The 24,728-nt window shown below is 38.3% G+C and overlaps 1 protein-coding gene across 1 annotated transcript in view; it reads right to left on the bottom strand.

Moving 5' to 3' along the window:
* The window catches only part of LOC106873854 (cerebellar degeneration-related protein 2-like), a 140,770-nt gene extending 116,666 nt beyond the window's left edge, over positions 1-24,104 (bottom strand). The window contains exons 1-2 of the mRNA XM_089340015.1: positions 23,357-24,104; positions 22,548-22,615 (exon numbers count right to left, since the gene is read on the bottom strand). Of these exons, the coding sequence (XP_089196141.1) occupies positions 22,548-22,608 (61 nt within the window). The 5' untranslated portion in view covers positions 22,609-22,615; positions 23,357-24,104. The remainder of the gene's footprint in view (positions 1-22,547; positions 22,616-23,356) is intronic.
* Positions 24,105-24,728: the final 624 nt, after the last annotated feature.

Raw genomic sequence — 24,728 nt, 5'->3', positions numbered from 1 at the left:
ATATATACTTACACACGTGTGTGTGTATGTGTATATATATATATACATACATACATACAAACGTGTATGCGTGTGTGTGTGTATATATATATATATATATATATATGTTGTTGTACTTGGGGATGGTCATATTGCCAGTTTAGCCAATATATATATATATATATATATATATCCTAATTCAAGTAGATAGTCACTGAGGCCAATGATATTTCTTTTTTACTGAACTAACAAAGATCCTTGTATACACACATTAATGGAAACAGGTTCTTGAACAACTGGGTGTACATAAGCTAATTCGTATACACCCAGTTCAAAGGTTGTTGTTTGTAGTTTTGTCACCATCTTGGTCTTCCAAGTCAGTGGTCCCAAACATTCTTTTGAACAACAGACTGGTTTTATAACAAACAACTTCTCCATCAACCGGGTGATTACACGCACGACAAAGCAATAAAGTGCATAAAATATAATTTGATTATTGTGGTAAGAAGTTTGCTTCCCAAACGCAAGGTTCCAGGTTCAGTCCTACTGCATGGCAAGTCTCTTCTACCACAGTCTTGGGCTGACCAAAGCCTTGTGAGTGGATTTGGTAGATGGAAACTGAAAGAAGCCTGTCATGACAACACGAGTGATATCCTAAAACCAAGGTACCATGTAAAAAGGCTTTCGTGTGGAAGCTGGTATCAGAAAAGCATCCAGTACATTGTGTAAAGTGGTTGGTGTTCAGAAGGGCATCCAACCATAGAAACCAGGTCAAAACAAACTATAAGACCCGGTGCAGCCCCTGGCCTAGCCAGTTCTTGTCAAGCTATCCAATGCATGCCAGCATGGAAAACAGATGTCAAATGACGATGATGTATATATTTATGTAGTGTGTCACATAAAAAGCACCCACTATATTTTTGGAGTAGTTAGCATTAGGAAGGGCATCCAGCTGTAGAACCCTTACCAGATCAGATCGGAGCCTGGTGCAGCCTTCTGGTTTGCCAGTCCTCAGTCAAACCATCCAACCCATGCCAGCATGGAAAGTAGACGTTAAATGACAGTGATAATGATGATGATGATAGTGCGTGTGTCTTTGTGGATGTGTCCCACCACCACTTGAAAACCAATGTTGGTCTCTTTGTACCCCTGTAACTTAGCAGTTCAGCTTAAGAGACAAAACAGAATGGTTGCTTTTAGCATTTCAACAGACCACGTTCAGCCCAAATATTCTACCTGTTTTATGTTCAAACTGGCCAGACCCAGGCTCTCACACCTACCCTTAAAATATCATTCTAAAAACAAACAATCACATCATCAAAACATCAAAGCTGCAAGATAATGCAGGATTAATAAAAAACAGAATGAATCAATAAGCATTACATTTGACAGAGGAATGTGAATGCTGAAAGGGTTAAACTTTTATTGTTTTATATCAAAATTTTCATCCAACTAACTGTGACATGGTCACTGGAACCGTGTCAGTGACCTGGTCACAGTTAATGTGCCGAGGATTTTGACACCAAATAATGAACAATTAATAGTTTTAATGTACTTTGTAAATGGTTAAGATGTATCTTGCACACTCTAATATTCGTCATCATCATTTAACATGTACTTTCCATGCTGGAGCAAATGAGCCAGAGAACTGCAACCAGGTTCCAGTCTGTTTTGGCATGGTTTCTACAGTTGGATGCCCTTCCTAACGCCAACCACTCCAGGAGTGTAATGGGTGCTTTTACGTGCCACTGGCACAGGTGCCATTTACATGACACTGGTAACAACCACAATTACGATTCACAGATGCCATTTACATGGCACCAGCAACAACTGCAAGTATGATGCACAGGTGCCATCTACATGGCATGATGCCATTTGAACAAGTGGTTTTCAACTGAGGTCTATATAAAATGTTGATGTTAAAATTTATGTCCTATATCCGGTTTCACCAGTCCTCAGTCAAATCGTCCAACCCATGCTAGCATGAAAAGCGGACGTTAAACGATGATGATGATGATGATGATGATGAAATTGGTTATACTTGTACAATACACAAACTTAAAATTTTTTTTTTCATACAATTCTAAAGGTGGTGCTCCGTCAAATGTAAATACCTCCTTCATTCAGGAATGACCATGTATATATGAAACATGGATTTCTAGAGCCTATTGTCCTGACACCTCTAAGGTACAAATTTAGCAAAAACAAAACAAAACAAAACAAAACAAAAATACATCCAAATACAGGTTCTCTAAAAAGTCATAGTATTATTTATTTAATGATAAATATCTCCAAAGAAAAGATAAACATGTCAGTTGTCCCTATTTTGTATCTATTCCTAAAATGGAAATTGATAAACAAGTAGATAAAAACCTCCTTCAATATCTACAGCCCACCTCTAAGTACCTTCTGTAGTAAAGAGTATTGTATGGTTCCATCCCATGACCTTCAGTGTTAGACTGACATAGTAATCTATAGATCCCTGGCTATAAAGATTACACTAGATCAGGCTGCCACTGAATTTAATTAAGAATATAGTGAAATCATTGTCGTAGCTGATGCCAGTACCACTTGACTGGTCCCATGCCGGTGGCACATAAAAAGCACTATTTGAGTGTGGTTGTTGCCAGTCCCACCAGACTGGCTCCTGTGCCGGTGATACGTAAAAAGCACCATGCGAGTATGGTCGTTGCCAGTGCTGCCTGACTAGCTCCCTTGCTGGTGGCACATAAAAAGCACCATTCGAGTGTAGTCTATGCCAGTGTCACCTGACTGGCCCCCATGCCGGTGGCACATAAAAAGCACTATTTGAGTGTGGTTGTTGCCAGTCCCACCAGACTGGCTCCTGTGCCGGTGATACGTAAAAAGCACCATGCGAGTATGGTCGTTGCCAGTGCTGCCTGACTAGCTCCCTTGCTGGTGGCACATAAAAAGCACCATTCGAGTGTAGTCTATGCCAGTGTCACCTGACTGGCCCCCATGCCGGTGGCACATAAAAAGCACTATTTGAGTGTGGTTGTTGCCAGTCCCACCAGACTGGCTCCTGTGCCGGTGATACGTAAAAAGCACCATGCGAGTATGGTCGTTGCCAGTGCTGCCTGACTAGCTCCCGTGCTGGTGGCACATAAAAAGCACCATTCGAGTGTAGTCTATGCCAGTGTCACCTGACTGGCCCCCATGCCAGTGGCACATAAAAAGCACCCACTACACCTCGGAGTGGTTGGCATTAGGAAGGGCATCCAGCTGTAGAAAACTTGCCAGATCAGATTGGAGCCTGGTGCAGCCTCTTGGCTTGCCAATCTTCAGTCAAACCGTCCAACCCATGCCAGCATGGAAAGCAGACATTAAACGATGATGACATAGGTGTTGGCATTGAAGGCCCATGGGCATATGGCATAGTGGTTAAGAGCGCGGGCTACTAACCCCAAGATTCCAGGTTCGAAATTTCCACAAGACACCTGATGAAGGTTGAAGAGTATATCAGCTGAAAAGTTGTGTTAACAACAAACAAGATGAGGACAAATATCCGTCGAATGTAAATAATGTAAATAAAGCAATTAAGAGTATGAAGACCGGGAAAGCCCCCGGCCCATCAGGAATCACTGCAGAGATGCTCAAAATATCTGGCAGTGTTGGCTATAGCCTAGTCACCCGTATTACGAACCAGGTGATACACGAAGGAGTCATACCCAATGACTGGTGTAGCAGCATCATAGTCAACTGCTACAAAGGTAAAGGTGACGCTTTAGATACAAATAATTACAGAGGCATCAAGCTGTTAGATCAGGTTATGAAAGTTACGGAGAGGGTCATAGCCCAACTAATTAGGGAGCGAATCAATTTAGATGAGATGCAGTTTGGGTTCGTGCCAGGTAAAAGCACTACTGATGCCTTATTTCTAGTGAGACAGCTGCAGGAGAAATACCTAGCTAAGGATAAACCTCTGTACCTGGCTTTCGTTGACATGGAGAAAGCCTTTGACAGGGTCCCCCGATCCCTTATCTGGTGGTCAATGAGGAAACTTGGGATAGAAGAATCGTTAGTGAGAGCTGTGCGAGCCATGTACAGAGATGCTGCCAGTAAGGTGAGGGTGGGAAATGAGTACAGCAATGAATTCCGGGTAGAGGTAGGGGTCCACCAAGGTTCCGTCCTCAGCCCCCTCTTATTTATCATAGCCCTCCAGGCAATCACAGAGGAGTTCAAGACAGGTTGCCCCTGGGAGCTCCTCTATGCTGATGACCTTGCCCTAATTGCGGAGTCACTATCAGAACTAGAGGAGAAGTTTCAGGTGTGGAAGCAAGGTCTAGAATTGAAGGGCCTTAGAGTCAACCTAGCTAAAACCAAAATCCTTATAAGTAGGAAGGTAGATAAAACACAAACCCCTTCAGGTAGATGGCCCTGCTCAGTATGTAGAGAAGGAGTAGGTAGTAACTCTATAAGATGTACCCGGTGCAAGCTATGGACACATAAGAGGTGCAGCAACATCAAAGGCAGGTTAACTAGCAAGTTAGTTTTTGTTTGTGGCAGATGTTCAGGTGCAATAAAGACTGTAAACAAACAGGAAACAACTTCTATCTCATTCCAGGGTGAAAAACTAGAGGTAGTCGATAGCTTCCGCTATCTGGGCGACCAAGTTAGTAGTGGGGGTGGGTGCACTGAAAGTGTAGCTGCTAGAATAAGAATAGCCTGGGCAAAGTTTAGAGAGCTCTTACCCCTGCTGGCGACAAAGGGACTCTCACTCAGAGTAAAAGGCAGACTGTATGACGCATGCGTACGAACAACCATGCTACATGGCAGTGAAACATGGGCTGTAACTGCTGAGGACAAACGTAAGCTCGCAAGGAATGAAGCCAGTATGCTCCGTTGGATGTGTAATGTCAATGTGAATACCCGTCAGAGTGTAAGTATCTTGAGAGAAAAGCTGAACATTAGAAGCATCAGTTGTGGCGTGCAAGAGAGACGATTGCGCTGGTATGGACATGTGGTGAGAATGGAGGAGGATAGCTGCGTGAAAAAGTGCCACACCCTAACAGTTGAGGGAACCCGTGGAAGAGGTAGGCCCAGGAAGACCTGGGCTGAGGTGGTGAGGCAAGACCTTCGTACATTGGGCCTCACCGAGGCGATGACTACTGACCGAGACCTTTGGAAATGTACTGTGCGTGAGAAGACCCGGCAAGCCAAGTAAGATCGTTGCCAGTGCCCCTGGACTGGCTCTTGTGCGGGTGGCACATGAGATGCACCATTTTGAGCGTGGCCGTTGCCAGTACCGCCTGACTGGCTCCCGTAGGATTTTCGAGTGAGATCGTTGCCAGTGCCCCTGGACTGGCTTGTGCGGGTGGCACATAAAAGACACCATTTCGAGCGTGGCCGTTTTCGTGCGGGTGACACGTAAAAGCACCCACTACACTCTCTGAGTGGTTGGCGTTAGGAAGGGCATCCAGCTGTAGAAACTCTGCCAAATTAGATTGGAGCCTGGTGTTGCCATCCGGTTTCACCAGTCCTCAGTCAAATCGTCCAACCCATGCTAGCATGGAAAGCGGACGTTAAACGATGATGATGATATGAAAAAGAGATGACATAGGTAAAATGATGATAATGGTATGAACTTCATTAGCTTACAGTTGTTTCTGCTACAAGATGCAGTGAACTCTTAGCTGAGTGCCTGAATAGTATCCTATAGCTTCAAGGTTCCGATGGTTCTGTAGGATGTTACTCAGGCACTCAACAAAGAGTCTACTGCATCCTGCAGCAGAAACAACTGTAAGCTAGTGAAGTTCATAACATAACGATTGTTTTTTTCCTGTGTCATCTCTTTTTTCTTTCTTATTACCGCTCTATACTCATCTAGCACTTTGTTCTGAAATGTATGTATATTGAGTTCTAAACAAGGTTATTAATCTCACCATGCCTAAGTGAAATGTATGTATGTCACCATCATCATCATCATTTAGCATCTGTTTTCCACGCTAGCATGGGTTAAACAGTTTGACTGAGACTGGTAACCTGGTGAGCTATACCAGGTTCCTGTCTGATTTGGCTAAGTTTCTACAGCTTGATACCTTTCCTAATGCCACTAGTGGGTGCCTTTTATATCATGACTACGATTACACTAAGCTTGACACCTCTTCTCAAGCACAACAAATTGCCAAAGGTCTCGATCACTTGTCGTCACCTCAACATCCGAAGATTCTATTTCAATGCCTCATCCCATGTCTTCATGGGTCTACCTTTATCACACGTTCATTCCACAGTTAGAGATTGGCACTTCTTTACACAGCTGTCCTTGTCCATATGCATCATATGACCATACTAGCATAGTTCTCTCTCTTGTACACAACATCTGGTGCCTCGCATGCCCAATTTTTCTCTCAAGACACTTATACTCTGTCGTACGTGCACAGTGACTTTGCACATCCAGCAATGTATATCAGCTTCCTTTCTTTCAAGCCTTCTCATGTCTTCTGCAGTCACAGCCCATGTTACACTGCCATGTAACATGGCTGTTTGCACACAGGCATTATACAATCTGCCTTTCACTCTAAAGAAACTCTTAGTTACCAAGAAAGGTAGAAGCTCTCTGGACTTTGCCCAGCCGATTCCTATTCTAGCAGCTACACTCTTGAAGCATCTTCCTTCACTGCTGACCTGGTCACCCAGGTAACAGAAGCTGTCTACAACTTCTATGTATGCCCCTGGCATTTGACAAAGTGTTCATTATATCTATACATCTGCCACACACAAAGACTACTCTCTCTGTTAACCATGCTGCAGGCTTAGGAGAAAAAATTTATTGCAAATATTAATTACTGTGTTATTACTGTTCTGGAGAAACTGACGTTAGTTTTTGTGCCAAGGTCACTGAGACTTGAATAAAATATTTAAAACCTCTAACAATTGTTAGCAGTAAAAATCAGCTTTTTCCTTTCATAATGGATTATGGAAAACTCTTGGGGATTTGGATTTCCTGATATCCAATATCAGTAGCATAGGAAGGAAAATGGAATAATAATGACTCTCTCTCTCTCTCTGTATATATATATATATATATATATATATATATATATATATATATATATATATATATATATATATATATATATATATATATATATATATATATATATATGTATATATATATATATATGTATATATATATATATATATGTATATATATATATATATACATAAATAAACATATTATTATTATTATTATTGAGTGAGAGAGCAGTGCATGCCATCAAAGTGACACTGGGTTAAAATATAGGAAACCCATTATACCCATCATGACTACCCGTCTGATAAGGGTGCACCAGGCACATGCATCACAACCATATGTGCGCGACATGGTCATCTCATATCAGGATAAACAGCGCATGACTTTGCCCATCCCACTCAAAAGGTCCCTGAATAAGTGGTCCTTTAAGGATGTTAAATGAAAAGGCTGTCAATCTGGACTAATGCAGTATGGCAGCAGCATCATCACAGGTGGTACCATCAGAATATAGAGGAGCCAGAACAGGTACTGTAAGTCTTTTTGTCCAGCCCTGTTATTCCACAGCCTGGATAAGTGCTTTTATATCGGTCTTGAGAGGATGAAAGGCCAAAGTTGACTACAGTGGCATTTGAACTCAGAATATAGAAAATTAGAGGGCATTCTAATGCCATGTTTGATATTGGACTCGATTGGATTGAATTGGATTGTTCAGTTCACAGCAAGACGAGGGCCTCAGCATGCTCTCTCCACCCACCATGGTTCTGATATGGCTGCTGTGAATTTGAGCTTGCAATCATACTCTGCCACACTGGCTCGACGTGGCTTGGCAGTGAGATGCAGTTTTTATACTCTTAGCCAGAAGTAGTTAAATCGATTACATCGACCCCCATTGCTCAACCTTCACCCGTTTCCAAACACAGTAACATTTCCCCACAGCAAGAAATGTATTCCATAGAGGAATGGTCTCACTTGTATAACAATGACATTCATTTACGACCATGACATGAAGAAAGAACAAGAGTAGAAACACACACACACACACATACATGAAACTGTTAATCCAGACATGTTTGTCCCTCGTTTTTTTTATTCTTCATTACTTCCTGTTGAAGAGCATAGGCTCGAAACATCAAAGACTTACTCCATTTTTCCTGAGCATCAAACTAACACACCTTGTTTGTTGTTCCCTCACCTGTCTCTGTATTCTATTTTTTGTTTATTCTGAACCATATATGTGATGGGGCTTCTCTTAGTTTCCATCCACGAAATCCACTCACAAGGCCTTGGTCAGCTCATGGCCATAGTAGAAGACACTTGCCCAACGTGCCATACAATGGGAGTGAATCCAAGACCATGTAGTTGGGAAGCAAACTTCTCACCTGTATAAGGGCTGCACCTCCACACATCCACGTGTGTACCCTCTATAAATAGAAACACAATGCAGATGGTCTAACAAGCTAAACTAATAGGTAATTGATAGTAACATATCCAGACACGATCATCTATTTAAATTCTCTTTTTACACACACCATTTCACTGCTGAACACTCTTACAACACACAGAGACATGGCATTCTTATTTCTAAAACTGAGAACACACATATATATATATATATATATATATATATATTAATATTATTATATCCAGACATGAAGAATTATAATGTTACTAATATCAATATTCATCTTAAAGTAGATATACAGATATTTATGGGGGATGGGGGTAGAGTGTGTGTGTCTCTCTCTCTCAACTTCAAGATAGGCCAAGGTTCTTATTAGCAGATTCAAAGAACTTGTAGAATATTATATAAATAAATGAAAGGCTTCTCAAATTTCCAAAGCTGCAGTTCTACCTAACAGAAATATAATTACACCAAATTCTAACACTTTCTTCTCTATTTACATTCAAATCCATTTGTAATATTATGTCAGCCTACCTTAGTATATAGATAGATAGATAGATAGATAGATAGATAGACAGACAAATAGATAGACAAATAGATAGATAGACAGATAGATAGATAGGTACACATATATTATTGTTAAGGTTGTTTCTACAGAGATTCCATAAAAATTACAGCCAGCACTGATTTTTGTTATGTTTCGTATCGAGACATCAGATGTAAACAAGCAATGAGATCGGAGATGAAAGTGGGTAACGAGTGTATATGCCATATTTCGGGGGTTGTTGCCCCGTCGTCAGCACCTATCTAACCCACTCTTGTCTCCGAACACACATTGCTTATATAGCCACCACATACAGCGGTGTTAAATAATTAGATATACCAATGTACATATTAGACACATTCCTGGAACTGGTATGTAAACATTAAAGGTCTGTAGGAATGTGGTAGTTCGTTATGCAAACACAATATACGATGAAATATACTAAATGTTTTTATAAGTCAGTACCGCATCCTACTGTGTCAGCAGTGCTTGTTACATTATTAAGGTCGTTTCTATATATATATAGTCGGGGTCAGTGAAACATTGGGGTTCATGTAATCGACTTATCCCCTCCCCCAAAATGGCTGCCCTTGTGGAAAAATTTGAAACTATTATTATTATTATTATGGCAGTGAGCTGGCAGAATTGTTAGCACGCCGGGCAAAATGCTTAGCAGAATTTTGTCTGTCTTTACATTCTGAGTTCAAATTCCACCGAGGTCAACTCTGCCTTCCATCTTTTTGGAGTCGATAAATTAAGTACCAGTTGCCTACAGGGGTCAATCTAATCAACTGGTTCCCTCCCCAAAAATTTCGGGTCTTGTGCCTATAGTAGAAAAGATTATTATTATTATTATTATGGCAGCAAGCTGGGGAAAAAAATGCATAGTGACATTATTTCGTCCATCTTTATAGTCTAAGCTCAAATTTCCCCAGGGTCAGCTTTGCCCTTCATCCTTCCAGCTTTGATAAAATAAGTATCAGTCGACTTCTCTGCCATTCAAAAGTTCCTGGCCTTGTGCTAAAATTTGAAATCATTATTGATATTACGTTACATGTTTATTATTCATACTACGGCTGTTGTTACACTATTAACAAAAATATGAATGTTTTTTTTTTAGTTTCTTTTTAACCAAAAGAAATGTGCCAAACTCATTTATATTACTAAAGGTTTCAGCTGCTCCAGATAATTTGGAGTTTATCTACATTGCTAACAGGTTGTCTGGTTTCACCTGCAAGGTATTTTCAACACTATCTCTATCGGGGATATTTATATATACGATGCAGACTTTAATGCTCTGATGTAAGTAAGAGTACAAACATTAATAGACAAATGTAAAGCGGTGAGCTGGCAGAAACGTTAGCACGCCAGGCAAAATGCTTAGCAGTGTTTCATCTGTCTTTATGTTCTGAGTTCAAATTCCACCTAGGTCAACTTTGCCTTTCATCCTTTCGAGGTCAATAAATTAAGTACCAGTTGTGTACTGGGGTAAATCTAATTGACTGGCCCCTGCTCCCCAAAAATTTCGGGCCTTATGCCTAGAGTAGAAAAGAATCATTAGCATGCTGGGTGAAATTCTGCCAGGGTTGACTTTGCCTTTCATCCTTTTGGGGTCAATAAAATAAGTTCCAGCTGAGGACTGGGGGTCAAATTTAATTGACTTATCCCCATCCCCAAGCCTACTGACCTTGTGCCAAAATTTGTAACATGTCAAACTAAGTGAAATCGAATCACGTACAAGGCACGTACAAACTAAGTGAAATCGTAACGCGTACAAGATGTGAGTACGAGATGTTCGATCTGGCCAGTTTGAACATAAACCCTAAAGAAAAGAAAAGCAAGGAAGGTAAAAAAGAAAAACGTGGACGAAACAGAAGACACAGAGAATCGAACTACGGAACCGGAGACAGAAGAAATTAGTGAAAAAGATGAAATTAGACTGAAAAATATGGAAGAGTGGTTGAAGAAAGTACACGAGCAAAGAGTAAAAGCAAGGAGAATGGGAAGACCTTCGGGTCGAAGCTTAAGAATGTTAACGATCTATAAGAAAGATATAGAATTGGAAAAGAGGATAATGATGATAAAAGGTGTGATTAGAGTAAGATTAGAACCAGAATTGTTTGAAACAGATGAGAAAGCAGTGTTGCTGGAAACAGAGAAGATACAAAAACTAATAAGAGTGTTCCCGGAATTAATTATCACACAGCCACCCACACCTGTGCCTATAATATAAATTCCTCATCTCAAAAATATAGAATTGAATTTAAACACCATAACTCAATCAGTCTTTTTTTTTTGTTTGAAACATCGAATAGATACATCTTGTTTCTCATTGAAAATTATATAACAATGAAAATTGTAAACTCTAAAGAATTTTAACAAAAAAAAAAACAAAGATTGAAAAACACAGGTAATACACGTTTGCATAATTAAAAAAATTCCCTTTGTTTAAATTCAAGGTTAAAACAAAACAACATGCTCTGTTTGCAGTTTTTAATTACAGTTTAAAATGCTATTAATTATATTAAGCATTTATCTTTTATCGTTCATTTGTTTCTATCATCAGACTGCGGTCATGCTGGGGCAGCTCCTCAAAGAGTTTAGGCAAACGGCTCTAATACTTATTCTTCTAAAGTTTGGTACTTATTTGCTAAAACCTGCTAAGTTATAGGGATATAAACAAACCAACATCGGTTTTCAAGTAGTGGATGAGGCAGGAGGTGGGGTGGCATACATACACACACACACGATAGTTTTCCTCTACCAAATCCACTCACAAGGCAATTGATCAGCCAAGGGTTAAAGTACAAGATATTTGGCCAAAGTGCCACACAATGAGACTGAAACCAAAACCATGCTGCTGAAAAGAAGCTTCTTGACCACATGACCATACCTGTGTAGAAATGGTGGTGGTGGTGGTGGTGGTGGTAGACTTCTTATCTGATAAACCAGTTCAAATCTTTCACATGTATGTTGTTTTGTATTTTTTTTTTCTTTTACTGGTTTTAGTCATTGCACTGTGGCCATGCTGGGGCACTGATATAAAAAGCATTTTTTTAGCTGATCAAATCAACCCACCTCAGTACTTATTTTTTTAAACCGTGGTACTATCAGGGCTTCTTTCAGTTTCCATCTACCTAATCCATTCACAAGGTTTTGGTAGAAGACACTTGCCCAAGGTGCCATGCAGGGGGACTGAAGCCTGAGCCATGTGACTGAGAAGCAAGCTTCTTACCACACAGCCACATACACATATATACATATATATTTATATATATATATATAATTCAGGCGTAGGAGTGGCTGTGTGGTAAGTAGCTTGCTTACCAACCACATGGTTCCGGGTTCAGTCCCACTGCATGGCACCTTGGGCAAGTGTCTTCTACTATAGCCTTGGGCCGACCAAAGTTTTGTGAGTGGATTTGGTAGACGGAAACTGAAAGAAGCCCGTCGTATATACGTATATATATATGTGTGTTTGTGTGTCTGTGTTTGTCCCCCCAACATCGCTTGACAACCGATGGTGGTGTGTTTACGTCCCTGTAACTTAGTGGCTCGGCAAAAAGAGACCGATAGAATAAGTACTAGGCTTACAAAGAATAAATCCTGGGGTCGATTTGATTCGACTAAAAGGCGGTGCTGCAGCATGGCCGCAGTCAAATGACTGAAACAAGTAAAAGAGTAAAGAGAGTATATGAGAGAGAGAGAGAGAGAGAGAGAGAGAGAGATGTGTGTGTTTGTGTAAATTTGACTCCTTTTATCAGTAAATGTTTGTTGCTTTGCACCATTATAATTTAGCAACCCTAACATTAACACTTAAACACACAAATACACATTCTTTTGACATTTTTCTCCCTATCTCTATAAATAAGGTATGGAAAGTTACAATAAATATTTGGCAAGCAATTATTTGCTTGGCAAACAATGGACCAAGCCAGAAATTAGATCTCTAGCAATCAAAATGAAAACAATTTTGTAATATCAGTAGATTATTATTCTTATCATTATTATTATTATTATTATTGTTGTTGTTGTTGTTGTTGTTATGGCTACTGGGGGCAGTGGTTTGTTGGCAGATCTAGATTGGCATCTGATTAATTCAGAGAAAAGTTTTTCTCTAATTCATTCAACATGAAATTATATGAACTAAACGTCAATAGTTTCTGAGTTGTTTTCTGCCAGACTCTGCAACGAACCAGTTTCTCATTCCTGACTCAAATTATTGCTTACGAAAGGGTGCTGAAAAGTTCCTAGCTTTCAGTAAAAGAAAATAGACTCAGTTAATCATGATTTTATTGAACATATTCCCCTCTCAGATTCACACACTTATTGCAGTAATCCTTCAGTTTCTCTAAGCCCTTTAAAAGAACTCAGGAGGCTGGGCTTGCAACCAGCCTTTCGCAATACCCTTAAAGCCAGGAACTTTTCAGCACCCCCTTACATAATATTTAATATCAGATTATTATAATAATAATTATTATTATTGAGTGAAAGAGCAGTGCATGCCATCAAAGTGACACTGGGGTACAACTATACGAAGTCCGTTATACCCATCATGACTACCTGTCTGATAAGGGTACACCAGGCACATGCATCACAACCATATGTGCACGACATGGTGATTTCATATCAAGATTAACAGCGCATGACCTTACAGGTGGGTCCCAGTTAGAATTTTCTTCAGGTCGAGTCGCCCATCCTGCTCAAAAGGTTCCTGATTAAGGGTTGTTTAGGGATGCTGAACGGTGATTTATCCAAACCCCAAACAATTCCTCTCATCATGATGCTCCACCACTACTTCTGCTCATGATCAGAGATGCACACACACTGTGGAGGTGCATGGCCTAGTGGTTAGGGAGTTGGGCTCATCATTATAAGATTGTGGTTTCGATTTCAGAGCCGGGTGATACATTGTCTCCTTGAGCAAAACACTTCATCTCTCGTTGCTCCAGTTCACTCAGCAGACAAAAATGAGTAACCCTCTGACGGACTGGTGTCCCATCCAGGAGGAATATATACTCCTGAAAAAAACCAAGAAACCAGCCCTATGATCCTTACAAAGTAATGTCGGCAAACCATTAAGCATTATTATTAAGGCAGCAAGCTGTTGATGTGTTTACATCCCCCGTAGCTTAGCAGTTCGGCAAAAGAGATCAATAGAATAAGTAATAGGCTTACAAAAAATAAATCCTGGGGTCGATTTCTTCAACTAAAAATCCCTTTAACCCTTTTGATACCAACCTGGCTGAAACTGGCTCTGAGTACAAATGTCTTGTTTTCATAAGTTCTGAATTAAAATCTCCCACCAAACCTTAGTCACAATTTATGTTCCTAACACCAGCTGAATGATAACCAAGTCATTTTACTAAATTCTTTGTTATATTTAAAATAATTTAAAGAAACTCAGAGCATCTCAAAATAAATACAGTAACGAAAGGGTTAAGGCAGTGCTCCAGCTTGGCCACAGTCAAATGACTGAAATAAGTAAAAGAATAGAAATATGCATTACATTTAACAAAGTAGTCTGAATGCTAAAGAGTTAACCAATGGTGGTGACAAGGATGATAATTCATTTACAACTTAACCTCTTTACACATTATCCTGTATATTTTGATTCAGAGATGTCTGGTAAATATATATTTGAACGAAAATATATGTTCGCTGTACTCTGAGGATATCTGTCACTTATTTCTAACCCAAAATACTTCGTTCATTATGTTATTCTCGTTATTCTATCATTAACTATCAGCAACTAGAATTTCTATCAGTAACTTCATAATGAATCATAAACTGATCCAAAATAATTTGTGTACTTATCTTTCCTTATTTACAGATTCAAACTGAATAATTAAAAATATGTTTTGCATGGAAATTGAAAAAAAAAAAAAAAGAAAATGTGTATGTTAAGAGGTTAACATACAGCAATTACAAATTTCACAGTAAAAGACCATTTCAAGTGCTTGGGGTGTGTCTCTTAACCTAGGACCTTTAGTTGTTTGGTAAATAGCTTGAGTTCACCTAGTTATAAGGAATAGCCACCTTAACTACTTGGAATGTATGTTACCAGTAAAAACATGGTGTACAGAATAGTCTGACCTCTCATGTCGTCCAGATGATCTAAAGGGCATACAAAACATAACCAAGCAATTCAAGACAGAAATACATGGCAAAGACCCAGGTAAAGCAAACTCCCTTCACACTGTAACAATCAAGAAATGCATGAATGACACAACACTTCCCCACTTAGTTTCTTTGGTTACCACCAGATTACAGAACATGGCACTCTTTTTAAATCAACCCCTGCTAGCTATAATGGCTCACAACATCACAACAAGAGTTGAGAGAAAAATGGATACAAGAGGAATCAGATAGGACGCTGAAAAGGGAAGGCTGTCCTGGTATGGGCCTGCAATAGAAAGGAAGGACTATTGCATAATGAAGTGCAACATAATCCAAGTTAGTAGAGGTTTGTGGATGGGAAAGACGAAGGAGGAATTATGAAAGACTCTTTAATCTTGTCTTCCCAAGGACATGACAACTTCTCAAGAGTTGGTGCCATAAGAAAAAGCATCCGGGCAGAGTAACCAAGTCAATGACACATACAAGCATTAGTCAACAGAAGCAGCAGTTCCCACTAAGAATTACCATAGAAACCGAAACTATGACAACAAGCACCAGTCTGTGATAGCAGACATAAAATGAAAATCAAGATAATACAGCTATATATATATATATATATATATATATATATATATATATATATATATATATAATATAAACATGCACACATTCATACATATGTTTGTGTTTATGTCTGGATGTCTCCTACCATGCCAGCAGAGAAAATGGATGTTAAATAAGGCCGATTTTATATTCTTTTTTTCTTCTCTCCTCATTTATTCTTTCTGTAGAAGAGTGTAGACTCAAAACATTAAAGACTTCTTTCATTTTTCCCGACCATCAAATACATCCGGTTTGTTGTTCTTTACTGTGTTTTCATGGGTTTTTTTTTTTGGTATTTTTGGACCATATGTATGTGAGTGTGTATATGTCTGTATATGTGTATGTATATGTCTGTGTGTACATATATATATATATGCATTTATATATATATTCTTTTACATTTTTTCAGCCATTAAACTGTGGCCAGACTGGGGCACGACCTTGAAGAATTTTAGTCAGATGAATCAACTCCAGTACCTTTTTACGTTTTTTTAAAGCCTACTACTTATTCTATTGGTTTCTTTTGCTGAACCACTAAGTTACGGAGACATAAACAAACCAACACCGGTTGTCAAGCAGTGGTGGTGGACACACACACACACGCATTCTTTCAGTTTCTGTCTACCAAATCCACTCACAAGGCTTATAGCTATAGTAAACACTTGCTCAAGGTGCCATGCAGTGGGACTGAACCCTGTATCATGTGGTTAGGAAGCAAGCTTCTTACCACACAGCCACTAATGATGTCTCTATACTTAAAAACTATATAAATTACATGAACATCAACTGAAAAAAGGACAAATGTGGAGTCAGATGTTAATAACTTTATAGACAGTGACTTCAAAGTTATGTCAATAGTTAGTATTATAATATAGACCAGCTGGCCCCATACCGTCAAAAATGACGGTTAACTGTAGTATTTTATATATAAATATGGATGGTAAATCAAATTAATACACTTGTCAATGTTATCTGGTGGTTGTCTGTTGATCATCGTTTGTTACTGAAAGAACGCTGGGTCACACACACACACATTCTTATACCTCCCTTTTACATACACACACATATACTCACATCATCATCATCGTTTAACGTTCGCTTTCCATGCTAGCATGGGTTGGACGATTTGACTGAAGACTGGTGAAACCGGATGGCAACACCAGGCGCCAATCTAATTTGGCAGAGTTTCTACAGCTGGATGCCCTTCCTAACGCCAACCACTCAGAGAGTGTAGTGGGTGCTTTTACGTGTCACCCGCACGAAAACGGCCACGCTCGAAATGGTGTCTTTTATGTGCCACCCGCACAAGAGCCAGTCCAGGAGCACTGGCAACGATCTCACTCGAAAATCCTCACACAGGGTTGAAATGCTGTTTGATTTTTTTTTTTTTGCCACTGGTAGAACTTCCATCATCCCACTACCAAATTTGCCATCACCCCTTCCTTCCTTATTCATCTATCACCCCTTCCTTTCTCATTCATATGTTGTGATGGAGAAAAAGACAAGAGTATTACTACAGCAGATCCTTCTGCCACTACTTGTCCTCCCCCCTTCTCATCCTTTTTTATTTTAATTTCTACATTTTTTCATACTAACAAAAATATCTATTTATTTAACCAAACCTAACTTCTGCCTGGTACAATGAAAGGACTCTTACTAACCCACACATGCAAAAAGCCACAGACATAAACAATACAAGCTTAAAAACCTGATGTAGTCTGACAATGATTACTACCCGCAAAGCTTCAAAGTCGCTGAATTAAATTATCATAATATAGGCGCAGGAGTGGCTGTGTGGTAAGTAGCTTGCTTACCAACCACGTGGTTCCGGGTTCAGTCCCACTGCGTGGCACCTTGGGCAAGTGTCTTCTACTATAGCCTCGGGCCAACCAAAGCCTTGTGAGTGGATTTGGTAGACGGAAACTGAAAGAAGCCCATCGTATATATATGTATATATATGTATGTATGTGTGTTTGTGCGTCTGTGTTTGTCCCCCCAACATCGCTTGACAACCGATGCTGGTGTATTTACATCCCTGTAACTTAGTGGTTCAGCAAAAGAGACCGATAGAAAAAGTACTAGGCTTACAAAAGAATAAGTCCTGGGGTCGATTTGTTCGACTAAAAGCGGTGCTCCAGCATGGCCGCAGTCAAATGACTGAAACAAGTAAAGAGTAAAGAATATTATTATTATTATTATTATTATTGAAGGCGGTGAGCTGGCAGAATCGTTAGCACACTGGACGAAATGTTTAGCAGTATTTCGCCCGTCACTGCGTTCTGAGTTCAAATTCCAACAAGGTCGACTTTAGCCTTTCATAGTTTCAGGGTTGATAAACTAAGTATCGGTTACGCACTGGGGTTGGTTAATTCATTAGTCCCTTCTACATAAAAAAAATTGCAGGCCTTGTGCCTTTAGTAGAAAAGATTATTGTTATCAATGTAATTATTATTATTATTATAATTATTATTATTAAGGCAGCAAACTGGCAGAATCGTTAGCGTGCCAGGCAAAATGCTTTGTGGTATTTCACTAGTTGCTATGTTCTGAGTTCAAATTCCGCCAAGGGTCAATAAAATAAGTACCAGTTATACACTGAAATTGATGTATTCAACTAGCCCCCTCCCCGCCAAAATACTTTCAGGCCTTGTGCCTTGAGTAGAAAAAACATTATTAATTATTATTATTATTATTATTATTATTAAGGTGGTGAGATGGCAGAATTATTACCATGCCGGGTATGCAAAGGTCAACTTTGCCTTTCAACCTTTCGGGGTCGATAAAATAAGTACCAGTTGAATACTGGGGTTGATATAATTGACCTAACCTCCTTCTCTTGAACTTGCTGGCCTTGTGTGAAAAATTTGAAATTATTATTATTGTGGTAAGAAGCTTGCTTCCCAACCACATTGTTCTGGGTTCAGTCCCACTGCATGGCACCTTAGGCAAGTGTCTTCTACTATAGCCTCACGCCGACCAAGGTCTTGTGAGTGGATTTGGTAGACAGAACTGAAAAATGCCTATCGTGTATATATGTGTGTGTGTGTGTGTGTGTGTGTGTGGGTGTGTGTGTGTGTATACATTTGTGTGTCTGTGTTTGTCTCCCACCCACCATAGCTTGACAACCAATGCTGGTGTGTTTATGTCCCTGTAACTTAGCAGTTCAGCAAAAGAGATTGATAAAATAAGTAGTAGGCATACAAAGAATAAGTTCTGGGGTCGCTTTGTTCAACTAAAAGAATAAACGAATATGCAGATACACATACTTTTACACACACACACGCAAAAGCACTTAAGAGAGGGGAGGAGAGGAGAAAGGGAGGCACGAGAATGGTTATAGCATCCGCCAAGTGAAGTGGATGTTGAAAATGTCATCATAATTTGACGGCGTGGTCCTCACAAACCACATTGCAAGAATCTTTGAGTAGGGCAAACAGTGGAAAACACGCAGCAGTCAGAGGAGAATTTCAAGAATTTCTCCTTACATATTCCGGTTGTAAGTTAGTTTACATTGATAAATCCACATCGGCAGCACACTTATGTTGTCAGCTACCTAACAAAGATAGCAACGATTTTTGCTGCTGTTTTATTTCTGTTTGGCTAAGAAGCTCATCATAAATATACAACATATGGCTGATTATTCCATGTAGTTTAACTCTTTGAGCATTTAAACCAGCCATCATCATCGTCGTTTAACATCCGCTTTCCATGCTAGCATGGGTTGGACGATTTGACTGAGGACTGGCAAGCCAGCAGGCTACACCAGGCTCCAATCTGATCTGGCAGAGTTTCTACAGCTGGATGCCATATCAGGCCCAAATATTCCTACTTTTCTATGCTGAAACCAACCACACTTGATTGCGGCCATGCTGGAGCACCGCCTTTAGCCGAGCAAATCGACCCCCCCATGAATTATTCTTTGTAAGCCTAGTACTTATCCCATCGGTCTCTTTTGTCGAACTGCTAAGTTACAGGGACGAAAAACACCAGCATCAGTTGTCAAGCGATGTAGGGGGACAAACACAGAAACACAAACATACACACACACACATATATATATATATATATACCGGAGTAAGCACATGAAATGTGCAACAAGGTGGAAAAAAGAGTACTCAAATACCAGAGGTAGAGTAATATGCTTTATTTAAAAGCAGCAGAAATATATATATATATATATACATGACGGGCTTCTTTCAGTTTCCGTCTACCAAATCCACTCACAAGGCTTTGGTTGGCCCGAGGCTATAGTAGAAGACACTTGCCCAAGGTGCCACGCAGTGGGACTGAACCTGGAACCATGTGGTTGGCAAGCAAGCTACTTACCCACAATATATATATATATTAATAGAAGTGTACAATATTATATATCCATTACAGCCAATCTTATCAATTAGTTTCACACTAGAGGTTCAATGGAGTGTTAGTAACAACCCGATTATGTACCCTGCACTCTTCAGAGATGGGTGTGGGGATCAGATATTCCAGGTGTTTACTTTAGGCAGCACCCTGCAATGTATATCTTGGTGTGTTTACACCTTATCTGCAGAAATTTTGTCCCAAGTATATTTGAACAAGTGACAAGTTTGTATCACTATCATTTAACTTCCATTTATATATATTCTATCCATCTATCATATATATGTATATATATATTCTCACTGTTGTACAGTAAGACTGAATTCAGAGCTGGGCAAGTATGAAACGAACTAAAATTAAGACTGCAGTCATGAACTCAGGTCAAGCCAAACCTTGTGAATGTAAGGAAGCAGATGGAAACTGCGTGGAAGCTTAATGGATTGACAATGTATCTATTATTCTATGGCCCAACCTTATAACAGATTCTGTTTAGGAAACTACGACAAGACTGAGTATAAGTGTTTGTGGGATACTCAAGCAGTTTTACATTATAATGAACTCGAGAATGTAGGTCTGCTGCACGAATAACAAGATAAAACTAGCGAGAGAGGCCATCGTATTATATATATACATGTAGACGTGTGTGTGTGTGTGTGTGTATCATATAAAACACACACACACACAGATGAGTCATAGAACTATTAACAACGCACTAATTGTAGCAGCAGCTGAAGTAAGATACGAGAAAATCAAGATTAATGAAGAAGATGGTGGTGGTGATGATGATAATGATGAAATGTTTATCAACCACTACACAGTAGCAATCCAGAAAAACCGAACATATTTACGAAATAGATTACACAACAAAAAGCATCTTTGTTTCAGTTTCATTTCACTCTAGGACATTGATGGAAAAAAAAAAAAAAAAAAAAAACGGATGAAATATAATTTCGTGCAGAAAAACTATATTTCCTTATTCCATCCGCATCTTTTATAATCTAATCGTTAATTTAAATTCATTAAGTGGGGATTCAGATAATAAATCTTTGAGTTGTATGACACGGAAACCCTTAAAAGTACGAAAAGTGAGATATAAATCGGAATTTTAAAATTATGTGTATGGTTTGTCTAATAACCATACATAAAATATAACTAAATTTATTTATTATCAGAAAAATGCTTAGCAGTATTTCGTCTGGCTCTTTACGTTCTGAGTTCAAATCCTGCCGAGGTCACCTTTGTCTTTCATTCTCTATGGGTTGATAAAATTAGGTATCAATCAAGTACTGAGGTCGACATATAATCCCACTCCAAAAGTTCAAGCATTGTACTATATCAAAAAACCATTGACTAAATTGTCGCCAGTATTACTTAATGAGCGAAACATATTAAAGTTTTTAATTACGAAACAAGAAACGACCAACATGCACTTTAAGAAAAAAGAGGTTGTTGAAGAATTTATATTTTAAGTTCATTTTAGCAGCAAATGTGAGATTTAACTTAATTTAGAATATAAATACTTTAAATTAATTATAAATATCTTTAAATAATTCGGATTTATTAAAAATCAACGATCTTTCAAGATTATTGTAAAATCAACTTCATAAATTGTATTAGCATCTTCTACGCCTTCATCTGCTTCATGTTTTACCAGATCAATCAAAGATCAATATAATAAACACATGTGGAGCAACACCAATCAAATAAATCTTCTAATAATGAATGAATGAATAACGTGTTTAATTAATTCAGACAACCGCTTTCAGCCCAACGGTGTATATAAAGAAAATATTGAAATGAATGAGATGACAACTGAACGATTTCAGGATTTTTAAAGAAAATCCACAATAGAATTTTTATATATATATATTTACTACTTATCATTTTTAAATATTACCAATGATAATTTTCCGATTTAAGAATCTGGAATCATACGTTTCTTAATTATATTCAGATGTGTACACAGTTCAGAAGTTTTATTGCCGTTTAGCTCCCAGCCCATATCTAGGACAGATGTTCTACAGAGCTATTAAATCAACATTACGTTATTCTATCGAACCCATAAAGATAAAAGGCGAAGTTAACTGAAGCGGGATTTGAACTCAGAACATATAGGACCGTAAGCGAATACTGCAGGCATTTTGTCCGATGTCAAACGATTTTTGGCAATCCATTAACAGACCTAGCACCAAAGGCAATCTAATTGTGACCATCTCGTTCCTTTCTCTCTCTCTCTCTTCAAGCTTAACACAAGAATACATTATCCATTCTACTTTTCCTTGAGATTTGAAGAATAATTGGCTGCTATTTCTAGCAGACCGAACAAGCGTGTAGTGGGTTCAATCGTTGACATAAGGTTCGATATCAAATAATCGAAAACATTATTATCTATTCGAGAAGTACTTTTGCTTGTTATGGTTTAATGTTTAAATATAAAAAAAGAAAAGACACTTTAGGTGTTCGTGTAAAATTTTACTTTTCGGCCTCGTCTTAAGAGTAATTCCACTTTGGGCTTACAAAGAAACGAAAAGGAAAGAAGCACTTACCGTTTTCATAAGAATGTTCTTCCTCATCCAATTCAGAATTTACTCGAGATAAAATGTCCATTGTGTCACTGAATGTTTAAGTAAAGTTATTTTAATCTAACAGAATTTAAAAATTTTAGGTATAAAGAATACGTTTTATATGAGATAAAGAAAGAAAGGTTTGAAATTATTTTGGAGTTTAAATAATTAACATTCAATTACAAACATATATATATAGGCGCATGCCTTCAAATCAAAACGAAAATTGCCATATATATATTTAGATATGCAGAATTATAACACACGGAATGGCATTAGTGTTTGTCACAGACCTCTGAAAATAATGACGTGAAATGTCATTTCTTAGTAACAAACAGTTTACAGATTTCTCGTGAGAATTTTACTTCCCGAATACATATATTATATAGAATTATAATGATTTTTTTTTATACAAGTATCTCTACATATTTCGTATGTGTATTTCGTGTGCAAGATTCTTGATGTGGATACGTGTGTTGAAAGAAATACATATTTATCTACAGTATTATAAATTATAGGCGCAAGGTTCGCGTAATCGTTGATGCATTCAAAAATAATAAACAGACGTCCATGCGTTTTACCGCAAGGGCGATAGCAGTCTAGGATCGAACCCGTACCAAGAACACATGTTCGCAGGGAGTTTATCTTTTATACTATGTAACACGCCACACACTATGAACCATATTCATTATATCAATTCATATATAAACAGTGGCGATCTCAGACAAGATAACATCCACAACAGCTAAAATTATTAAGAGAAGGAAAATAGTAATAATAAAGCAATTTACCGATTTATTTTTAGCAATTTGAAATGAAATCTGGTTCCCAAAATTCAGCACTTAACACGTCAAGGGCATGTCTTCTTTAGCTATATTTGATGTAGGAACAATTAACGAATTCATGAACACGGTATCTTTCTGTCTTGCTCTTACACGCACACACATAAATATATACACCTTAATCTCTTTTAACTGTGTATATTTATATACACACACAGAGCATAGATGCTGTGTATAGTTTAGTTTTCAACAGATTCATAGTAATAAAAAGTGGTTCACACAGATTAAATATTTAGATAGAAAGAAAGAAAAAGGAACAGGATATTGTGATGTTGTTCATAGCTTGAAGTGTGTATTATACGTTCATCTCATCTAACATTAATAGAGAAAACAGTTAGAATTTAATTGAACAAGTTGATACGTGGAGGAGGCGTCGATGTTGCTCTACTCTTCATTAATAAATTCCGTCTATGGTTCCACATATCTGCTAGCATCTTCTCCTGTAAGTCCTTCTCTCCAATAAATTGTAAATACCGCAGTGGAATCAGTAGTTGTGATATCATGTATGCGTGTGAGTATATAAATATATATATTTATATGTGTGTGTGTGTGTGTATCTATATATTATACACCGTACATACTGACACAATTCTGTAGACAGGTGTGTATAAATAATTGTGTGTAACTAACCACTATATTCTATGTGAATATGTAGTTTTGTGAATGTGGCGCGTACTAGTATCACGTGACATACTATAACGTCAGTGATTGGTTGATGGTTTCCACCACAGCTATGAATGATGAGATGGAGATGTATGTATTATGTAATTAAAAATAAATAAATAAATCCAGCTAAGGGAAATAACTCAAATGGAACACGAATTTGGATGCTTAAATTAGAGGTAATAAACTGTATACTGTCCCCAAAGAATTCTTAATTTAATTGAAATTTCGTTCTTTATTAGCGAAAGAAAAAAGAACCAGCAGAATTTTTATTAGTGATTCTAAAATAAAAAGGCGGAGATAATTTCAAGAAATTAAGAATTAATCTTTCAGAAGTTAATTTACACGAGATATTTTTCAGGTTTCGTAGAATTATCTCCCCTTCTTTCTGAGGTTTGCTAAAAGTTGCTGCTAGGTTATTTTGTTATGCTTCTCCTACTAAATGGGATATATTTGAAGTTTTGCCTAACCAGTGTATGAAAAGATAATTACATACACGCCGGTGTTAAAACGTGGGTAGCTGATGAAGTAGAATGTTCTCTATGTGGCTCGTGTGTTCTCGTCTACGTTTGTTTGCAATGTCCTGTACCCAGATATGCACCTATACATACAGGTGGGTGTCAGTATGCACATACCTGTACGTATATATGCATATACT

The sequence above is a fragment of the Octopus bimaculoides genome, chromosome 23 (genome assembly GCF_046866305.1).
Source record: "Octopus bimaculoides isolate indiv1 chromosome 23, ASM4686630v1, whole genome shotgun sequence".
Lineage (NCBI taxonomy): Eukaryota > Metazoa > Mollusca > Cephalopoda > Octopoda > Octopodidae > Octopus > Octopus bimaculoides.
The sequence above is the reverse complement of the archived record's forward strand: the minus strand, read 5'-3'. Positions and strand labels throughout refer to the sequence as shown.